The 10,866-nt window shown below is 42.7% G+C and overlaps 1 protein-coding gene across 1 annotated transcript in view; it reads left to right on the forward strand.

The window, feature by feature from the left end:
* The window catches only part of fam131ab (family with sequence similarity 131 member Ab), a 52,646-nt gene extending 42,075 nt beyond the window's left edge, over positions 1-10,571 (forward strand). Inside the window, exon 5 of the mRNA XM_060942225.1 lies at positions 10,087-10,571. Within this exon, the coding sequence (XP_060798208.1) occupies positions 10,087-10,571 (485 nt within the window). The remainder of the gene's footprint in view (positions 1-10,086) is intronic.
* Positions 10,572-10,866: the final 295 nt, after the last annotated feature.

Below are 10,866 nucleotides of genomic sequence, written 5' to 3' on the forward strand. Positions count from 1 at the left end.
ACAAAGCCTTTTTCAGCCCAAATAGCACAGAACTCAGCTGAACTGGTGCCAAAGTCTTGGCAGACCATTATCAACACTCTGTCCACCATTCCATGCCGACCTTGGGTACACTCTCTGATAAGCGCTCTGTAGCTGCACTGAAAGGAGCTAACAACACTGATATGAACTCTGTTTGGGTACAAACTGAACCTCCCAGGGACATCAACAAAGGCTCAAAAACAGTACGGAAACACACTGTTGAGGTTCAAACTCAAGCAGTGAATCTGCAGGCAGAAAGAAGCGGGACTAACGCTCACTCTGATGGATTCAAGCAAAACTCCTTGTCACCAACGAAGGCAACTAAGCCCCCAGCAACTACAGAGGATCATGCTGACTCATCTGCCCCCAATACAGTTCAGGAAAATGATCAGAGGGTGGCTCTATCACCACACACATCCCCGTCACTTTCCAAGGCTAGCAACATGATATCTGAGCTAACGGGTAAGCTGGCAGAACTATCAGAAAGACAATCAGATAAACAAGCATCAACACAACCTCCTGAGACTGGCAATAGGCAATCACCAACAACAGCAGTGGATGTAACCCCAAGCCCCTCTGTATCTCCTTCACCCCCCAGACTGCGTTTTGCTGAGAAAATGGAGAGACTATTGTCTTTAAGCCGAGTGTCTTTGGCAAGCCCAAGAGGACACTCAAATCAAATACCGTACACAGAGCTGTCTCATGGTCAGGCCTTGTGTACCCCAAAATCTCTAATGATATATCCAACTGCCACAGCACCCAAGAAACAGAGGGCACCACCTCCTCCTGTGATTACAGATAAGACTCAAGGACCATGTGCACAGCTACAGTTCACCAGCAGCAGTGAAGACCTTCATGTTGGAACGAACTGATATAATCTGGGTCCAGATGGTAGTTTTGAAAATAAGCTGGGACCCACGACGTACTTTTCTATTCCTGTGCTAACAAGAAGGAGAGGTGTTCTTATTCATCCTATCAATGGGGTAAACTCGTCAAATCTCCTTCCAGTTCCAAAACAACCACAGAACGCTTCTGTGGAAATTATCCCCACATTCACTGTAAAACTGGCTCTTCAGAATGTAAGATCACTTAATAAGCCTTTTTTAATTAATGACTTCATCGGTACACACAAACTGGATTTTATGCTTCTTACTGAAACTTGGCTTGAACAATCAAGTAACTCTATTACTCTTATTGAAGCAACTCCCCCACTCTTTGATTTCATGAGTGTTGGAAGAGCCAATAAACGGGGAGGAGGAATAGCAAATATATACAAGGCATGTTTTCAGTACAAACAGACAACTCTTGGTGATTTTACATCTTTTGAATACCTAAGTGCAATCCTAAAATGTTCTTCTAACATATTAGTGTTGACTATTTACAGGCCACCAAGACTTTCTGCACCACTGTTCCTACAGGAGTTTGGGGAACTGTTGTCAAATATTTGTTTAGAGTTTGACAATCTTATTATTTCTGGGGATTTTAATTTCCATGTTGATAATCCAGATAACACATATGCAAATGAATTTCTTACACTGATTGATGCCTTCAACCTAACACAACATGTACAAGGGCCAACATGTCTGTGAATATTCTCAGTCATCCAGGTCATAGTAACTATGGGTGGTAAAAGAGAGCAACTGGACTTGCTTGAAGATTCTTGAAGACGTTTCACCTCTCATCCGAAAGGCTTCTTCAGTTCTGTCTGACTGGTAGGGAGTATCAGGTATTTATCCTCTCATGGATGAAAAGCTCATCTAAGGTGTCAGTCACTACGTTTACATGCACATAGAGAGAATCGAATTTCTGCCATTGCTCGACTGAAATCGAAGTTCAAAATGCCATGTATACACCTTAATTCGGCTGAAATTGAACCGAACTTGATTTCTTGGAATCGAGCTACACGACCTAGATTATGCGATTTCTGCCGAGCTACTTAGTGCATGTATACCCTATTGAGCTACGTATTCGAGCTACTTACTTCAGCACTGCCCCTTCCGGAAGTGACAAGACCACAAGGGAAACACAACAGCCTCGGTTGGCATGACAACGAATCATGACAACGGCATGAATCTTTTCTTTTTGTGGCATTGTTTGCACTGTTAAAATTTAGCTCACTTACTGTATCACCAAATACATCTGTACAGCTGTTGCATAGCTGTGAATTGTGTCGAAAAAACAGCCTCGGTCGGCATGACACTTCACCTTAGCCGCCCACTTTATTGGGAACACTTCTGTTCGTACATACAAACTACAAACACTCTTCTTAGAGTTTAGAGTTTATTTTATTTTTAAAAGGGACAGTGTACAAATTAAACATTATCCTTGTGGTAAGGACAGATGTCTGTACCAGGTTATAGCAGTGCATGCTAATTTCCGCCTGTAGTCACTTTGTTTATACTCTTGAATAGCTCTTCTTCATGACGACAACCGGAAGTGTACCAACACGATGGGGCGTGTAGCGCCACCTGTGGCTCGGGTGCACAATGCACCTCATAACAATAGCTCGATTTAAAACTGTGCATGTAGGATTGGATTTCTCTGGCACCCTGCTGGGACCTTCAGCTCGATTACCGACAGCAGCTCGATTTGGATGTGCATGTAAACGTAGTCATTGAGTCATCCTGTTGGTGTGGGTCACTGGGGGCTGAATGTGAATGGCCTCCAGAGTCATTAGGGTGATCAATGGATTGCCCGTTAAGGTGATCAATGGAATGCTGATTCTCTCTGTCCTCCTGTGAGCCACTGAAAACAGCTGGGTTTTGGTGTGCATTCAGTTGTCTGGGAAGTGTGCCAAGGACTGCATTGTAGGTGGCTGATAAATTATGTCTTAGACCCCCACCTCTGTTCAGTGATGGCCATTCCAGGTTGACAAAAATGGCTTCTTTAACTCCTCGCTCATACCAACGATCCTCTCTGGCTAAAATGCATACGTTGGAATCCTGAAATGAGTGTCCTTTGTTGTTAAGATGAAGGTAGACAGCAGAGTCCTGGCCTGAGGAACCGGCTCTCCTGTGTTGAGCCATACGCCTGTGAAGCGGTTGCTTGGTTTCACCAATATACGAGTCCGTGCATTGCTCACTGCACTGAATTGCATACACCACGTTGTCCTGTTTGTGTCTGGGTATTCTGTCCTTAGGGTGGACCAATTTCTGCTTCAGGGTGTTACTGGGTCTGAAACGTACCAGAATGTTGTGTTTGTAGAAGATCCTCCTGAGTTTCTCAGATAGACCAGAAATGTAGGGAATGACAATGTTCTTGCGTTTGTTCCTGTTATCCTCCTTGTCCGTTACGTTCCTTTTCCTGCTCTTGAAGAAAGACCAGTTGGGATACCCACAGTTCTGAAGTGCTTTCCTGATGTGATTCTGCTCCTTCTCTTTTCCCTCTACCGTTGTAGGGATGTTCTGAGCCCTGTGCTGCAAGGTCCTAATGACCCCCAATTTGTGTTCCAGCGGGTGGTGAGAATCGAAGAGTAGGTACTGGTCCGTGTGTGTGGGTTTCCGGTAGACCTCGATGCTAAGGCTTCTGTCTTGTCTAATGTGTACATCACAATCCAAGAAGGCTAGATTATTCCCACTTACGTCCTCCCGAGTGAAATTGATGTTGATATCCACTGCATTGATGTGTTTAGAGAAGGCTTCCACTTCATGGGCTTTGATTTTAACCCAGGTGTCATCCACATATCTGAACCAGTGGATACCAGAGCGGATACCAGTGGTAGATCTCATCACAGCCACAGAGTCAGCCATCAGAAACAACAACCTGACCAACACAGAGGCAGAACAACTTAGACTGAAGGTATCAGCTGCTCTGTCCGGTGCAAAAGCACCCCCCTCCAACCTCACCAGCCAAGAAAGGAGGGCTCTTACATTGCTTCAAAGAGACCGGGACATCACCATCCTTCCTGCTGACAAAGGGAGATGCACAGTGGTGCTAAACACAGCGGACTACCACTCAAAGATGACCAGTCTCCTCAGCGACACAACCACCTATGAAACCTTAAGACGGGACCCCACCAGTTGTTACAAAAAGAAAGTTGTTAGCTGCCTGCAACAACTAGAAAAGGACCAAGCCATCAACCGATCTCTGTACTACAGATTGTACCCCGGGGAAGCCGTTCCTCTCATATATGGACTCCCCAAGATTCACAAGGAAGGAGCTCCACTCAGACCTATCATCAGCAGTATAAACTCTGTCACCTATAGCATTGCCAAACACCTAGCCACCATCCTGGCTCCTCTTGTTGGGAATACGCTACATCACGTCAAAAACTCCCAAGATTTTGCTACTAAAGTTGCAGACCTCAAACTAGACTTAGATGAAACCATGGTTTCTTATGATGTCACTTCTCTTTTCACCTGCATTCCCACCACAGAAGCAGTTGAATCTGTTAGAAAACGACTCCTTCAAGACAACACCTTACTGGATAGAACGAACCTCACCACGGACCAGATTTGCACCCTGCTTGACCTCTGCCTGACTACCACTTATTTCCAGTTTAATGAAAGTTTCTACAGACAGAAGCATGGATGTGCCATGGGCTCACCGGTGTCCCCTATTGTGGCCAATCTTTACATGGAGGAAGTGGAACATAAAGCTTTGACCACTTTTTCAGGAGTTGCTCCCAGCCACTGGTTCAGATATGTGGATGACACCTGGGTTAAAATCAAAGCCCATGAAGTGGAAGCCTTCTCTAAACACATCAATGCAGTGGATATCAACATCAATTTCACTCGGGAGGACGTAAGTGGGAATAATCTAGCCTTCTTGGATTGTGATGTACACATTAGACAAGACAGAAGCCTTAGCATCGAGGTCTACCGGAAACCCACACACACGGACCAGTACCTACTCTTCAATTCTCACCACCCGCTGGAACACAAATTGGGGGTCATTAGGACCTTGCAGCACAGGGCTCAGAACATCCCTACAATGGTAGAGGGAAAAGAGAAGGAGCAGAATCACATCAGGAAAGCACTTCAGAACTGTGGGTATCCCAACTGGTCTTTCTTCAAGAGCAGGAAAAGGAACGTAACGGACAAGGAGGATAACAGGAACAAACGCAAGAACATTGTCATTCCCTACATTTCTGGTCTATCTGAGAAACTCAGGAGGATCTTCTACAAACACAACATTCTGGTACGTTTCAGACCCAGTAACACCCTGAAGCAGAAATTGGTCCACCCTAAGGACAGAATACCCAGACACAAACAGGACAACGTGGTGTATGCAATTCAGTGCAGTGAGCAATGCACGGACTCGTATATTGGTGAAACCAAGCAACCGCTTCACAGGCGTATGGCTCAACACAGGAGAGCCAGTTCCTCAGGCCAGGACTCTGCTGTCTACCTTCATCTTAACAACAAAGGACACTCATTTCAGGATTCCAACGTATGCATTTTAGCCAGAGAGGATCGTTGGTATGAGCGAGGAGTTAAAGAAGCCATTTTTGTCAACCTGGAACGGCCATCACTGAACAGAGGTGGGGGTCTAAGACATAATTTATCAGCCACCTACAATGCAGTCCTTGGCACACTTCCCAGACAACTGAATGCACACCAAAACCCAGCTGTTTTCAGTGGCTCACAGGAGGACAGAGAGAATCAGCATTCCATTGATCACCTTAACGGGCAATCCATTGATCACCCTAATGACTCTGGAGGCCATTCACATTCAGCCCCCAGTGACCCACACCAACAGGATGACTCAACGACACCTTAGATGAGCTTTTCATCCATGAGAGGATAAATACCTGATACTCCCTACCAGTCAGACAGAACTGAAGAAGCCTTTCGGATGAGAGGTGAAACGTCTTCAAGAATCTTCAAGCAAGTCCAGTTGCTCTCTTTTACCACCCATAGTTACAAGGGCCAACACACTCCCATGGCCACACCCTCGACCTTGTCATCACTAAGGGTCTTAATGTATCTACTAGTGTCATGGACCTGGGTATATCTGATCATTTCTGTGTTTTCTTTGATGTTTCCATTTCCCCTCACTTTCAAAACAAGTCTGTGACTGTAAAAAAGAGGGTAATTACCAATGGCACAGCAGCTCTTTTTGAGCAGGCACTCTCAGAACTCCCATGTCAATCTTCAGATTGTGCAGATGATCTAATGGAAATTTTTAATTCAAGAATGAATCATATTATGGATGCTATTGCTCCTTTAAAAAACAAAAGAGTCATAGACAAAGGAAAAGCACCCTGGAAACTAAATCCAACAGTTAAAATGTTAAAGAGGGAATGTAGAAAGTCTGAAAGAAAATGGCGTAAATCTAAACTCCAGATTCATTATCAAATCTACAAAGGGATGTTATGTAAATACAACTTAGAAATTTCTAAAGCAAGACAGTCTTTTTTTGCTGACATTATTAATAGGAATATCAACAATGCCCGTGTGCTATTTTCTACAGTTGAAAAGCTAACAAACCCATCAAAACGAATGCCTTCTGAATTTCTCTCAGTTAATACATGCAACGACTTTGCATCTTTTTTCAAAGGAAAGATTGATAAAATACGTATGAATATAGCCACACAGGTGCAAACACTTCAAAATCTGGAACCATTGGATAACGAGAGAGGGGGTCGTAATACAATGTCAACATTTAGTTTAATTGATGTTGAGACTCTGAGAAAAACAGTACAAAGTCTCAGATCCTCCACATCTGAACTGGACATTTTACCTACAGTCTTTTTCAAATCTGTTCTTCACCTAATATCAGACGAGGTACTTCAGATTATCAACACCTCCTTACGAACTGGCATGTTTCCCTCATCTCTGAAAAAAGCGGTTGTAAAACCCCTACTGAAAAAGAATAACCTGGATGTCTCAGTACTCAACAACTACAGGCCCATATCCAATTTGCCATTCGTTGGTAAAATAATTGAAAAAATTGTTTTTAATCAATTAACTGCCTTCCTGACATTAAACGGATGTTTTGATAAGTTTCAGTCAGGTTTTCGTGCCAATCATAGCACTGAAACAGCTCTTACTAAAGTCATGAATGACCTACGTCTTAATTCTGATGCTGATAAAACATCAGTCTTGCTGCTTTTAGACTTAAGTGCTGCATTTGACAGGGTAGATCATTCCATACTGTTACATCAACTGGAGCATTGGGTTGGATTTACTGGTATAGTAATCAACTGGTTAAAATCTTACCTACAACAAAGATTTTTTTATGTGGCCATTGGAGGCCACAGTTCATCACCCGTGTCCTTGAACTGTGGGGTTCCCCAGGGCTCAATCCTGGGACCATTACTATTCAACCTTTATATGCTCCGACTTGGACAAATTAAGAATAACTCAATAAACTTCCATAGCTATGCAGATGACACTCAGCTTTACTTAGCTATGTCACCTAATGACTATGCCCCTCTTGAGTCTCTTCATAGATGCATTGACCAAATTAACAAATGGATGTCTCACAATTTTCTTCAGCTGAACGCAGATAAAACTGAAGCAATTATATTTGGCAAAAAGGAGGAAAGGCTTAGGATTGCCACTGTTCTTGAGACTAAGGGGCTTAAAGCAAAGGATACTGTCAAAAACCTTGGTGTCCTTATTGACAGCGAACTTAACTTCAACAGTCATATGAAAGTGGTAAAAAAGTCTGCATTCTATCACCTAAAAAACATTTCTAAACTCAGGGGTCTCATGTCAAAACATGATCTAGAAAAACTTATTCATGCTTTCATCTCCAGTAGGGTTGATTACTGCAATAGCCTTTTCACAGGTCTTCCAAAAAAGACCATCAAAGAGCTTCAACTAATCCAAAATGCAGCAGCAAGGGTTCTTACAAGAACAAAAAGGGTAGTCCATATCACTCCAATCCTAAGGTCTCTGCACTGGCTCCCAGTGAGCTATAGAATTGACTTTAAAGCACTACTTCTTCTATTTAAAACATTAAATGGGATGGGACCCAGCTACCTACTGGATATGTTTCAATTATATGCACCAACTAGGTCTCTAAGATCACAAGAGAAAAACTTGCTAGTAATACCAGCTGTCAAAACGAAGTGTGGTGAAGCAGCCTTTAGTTGCTATGCTGCTAAGCTTTGGAACCAACTTCCAGATGATATCAAAAATGCTCCTACTGTTGTTAGTTTTAAATCCAGGCTCAAGACAAAGCTGTTTTCAGATGCTTTCACTTGATTAATTTTTACCTAAGTAATTAATTTCCTTTAAAATAATTTCTTTTAATTTTAATGATTTTACTTTCTTTATTTTAATTTCTTTTTAATCTTGGATTTTAATGATTTTACTTTTACTTTAATTCTTTGTTACTGTGATCCTCGTAGATTTTGTCTGCGGGATGATTTTTGGTGATCCTCGTAGATTTTGTCTGCGGGACGATTTTATTTGGTGATCCTCGTAGATTGTGTCTGCGGGACGATTTTTGGTGATCCTCGTGGAAGAGCCACGGGAAGAGCACGCTTTATGAGTTAAACCCATAATAATAATTAATCTCGAGGCTGATTAACTTTATTTCATTTTATTATTTTATTTCTACTATCGTTTAATTCTTATTATTTTTCTTCCCCAATTATTTTATGTAATTTTATTTTCTATTGTTTACTGTTCTGCTTTTACTTCTGTAAAGCACATTGAACTGCCACTGTGTATGAAATGTGCTATATAAATAAACTTGCCTTGCCTTATCTCTAACCGTTTTCAGGTTATAATGGAAAATATGCAAATTTTAGCAACAACCTTGGACCCCCCCCAGCCACTAAGAAAACTATGAGAGATACCCCATCATGTAGCATATCAATGGAAGCAGAATTGAAAGTTGAACATTTTGGAATTGGTTTGAAGTAAATATGATGAATATGAAGGAAGATATCGCAAAAAAAAAAGATTTTGACCCTTTTTTTTGGTGACCTTGACCGGATGACCCTCAAAATGTTGGAGGCTCTGTTTGAGACCAATACCCATCTATCCTGAAAGTTTCATGAATATTGGTCCAGTCGTTTTCCCATAATGTTGCTCACAAAAAAAAAACAAAGAAACCCCACCGAAAACAACACCTCGACCCCTGGTGGACTCCATCCCGGGCGAGGTGGTAATCTCATCTCATCTCATCTCATTATCTCTAGCTGCTTTATCCTGTTCTACAGGGTCGCAGGCAAGCTGGAGCCTATCCCAGCTGACTACAGGCGAAAGGTGGGGTACACCCTGGACAAGTCGCCAGGTCATCACAGGGCTGACACATAGACACAGACAACCATTCACACTCACATTCACACCTACGGTCAATTTAGAGTCACCAGTTAACCTAACCTGCATGTCTTTGGACTGTGGGGGAAACCAGAGCACCCGGAGGAAACCCACGCAGACACAGGGAGAACATGCAAACTCTGCACAGAAAGGCCCTCGCTGGCCACGGGGCTCGAACCCGGACCTTCTTGCTGTGAGACGACAGCACTAACCACTACACGAGGTGGTAATAGTAATAATAATAATATCAGTACATTACCGTCTCGCTTTTGTACAAAGTCCAATTCTTTGGGTTGAAATGTGAGTTTCTTTAGACAGCAGCGTCTGACTCATGGCACATTTATTCATTCATTCTTTCATTCTCTCTCTCTCTCTTTTATTTTGCTCCATGGTGCAGTTTGATATTATAGCTTCATTTCTCCTGCAAGTTTAATGTGCAGACAGAAAGAAGAAGAAGAGTTGAGGAGGGAGAAAAAAGCAATAAAAAAGAGAGATGGAGCTGAAAGACAGAGAGAAGTATATAAATGTTACACTTCTCTCTTTAAAAATGTAAGCATCATGGTTGATCATGTTTACTAAAATTATAATAACGCTAAAAATATTATTTTATTAAAATTTGTGTTAAAGAATGTCAAGCTTTGTGAGCAAAATGAAAAAGAATATGTGGAAGTACAAGGCGAAATTATTTCCCTTTTGTTATATTTTCGACAGCAATATTTAGAAATAAAAAACAAAACTAAACATCAGAGCACTGTTGAATCCTGGATTCTGATTGGTCAGAAGGTGTTGATTCATAAAAAGTATAAACTTTTTACATGCACACTCACACTGTGTCATCTTTCTGCAGATCTCTCTTCGTACCCTCATTATCTGCGTGACCTCATGCACACTCGAGTTTGCGAGGCTCGGCTGCGTGAGGCTGAAAGTGGCGTGGCTGTCGACCTTTCACCTTCAGCAGGGTTACCAGGGTCGCCGCCAGACACACTGGGGTCCAGCACATGCAGCCTGGACGAGACACACCCACTGCTGCGTGACCTCAGTCGCTGTGGTGATGACCTCACTGCTAAGATCCTGGGTGCTCTGCATGGCAGAGAGGACCTCCTACTTTTGGCACGCCTCCAGCGGGCAGGGCAAAGGCAGGGCCACTCATTCTCTGAGACATTTGAAGATGATGATGCGCCTTCCAAAGACTGCAGGGGCGGGGCTTGGTGCACACCAGAATATTCTGCACGGAGGAAAGTTTCAGATGTTGCTTCATCCGGCGTTGTGTCACTCGATGAGGAAGATGAAGAAGAAGCAGATGAAGATGCAGAGGAGGAAAGAGAGCAGTGAGCGTCCGCCATTCCATTTCGGTCTCACTCCAGTTTCTGTTTGGAATGTTTGATTCAGCATGTTTGTTTTAGACTCCACCCCTTGCATTTGCAAACACACAGTTGTCTGGTGTGGACTATATATTTTTTTTTACAGCGTCTCAACAATCTTTTCTGCAGCACGATGGAGAGGAAGATGTTGAACTTGAACCGGAGGTCATGACTCTAAAAGCATTTACAAGAAAAAAAGATGTTAAAAATGAACAGTGACAAAAATGTCATAAATAAAAGATGGAGGAATGAAAGACTGAAAATTC

This window comes from Neoarius graeffei, chromosome 16 (assembly GCF_027579695.1).
Source record: "Neoarius graeffei isolate fNeoGra1 chromosome 16, fNeoGra1.pri, whole genome shotgun sequence".
Lineage (NCBI taxonomy): Eukaryota > Metazoa > Chordata > Actinopteri > Siluriformes > Ariidae > Neoarius > Neoarius graeffei.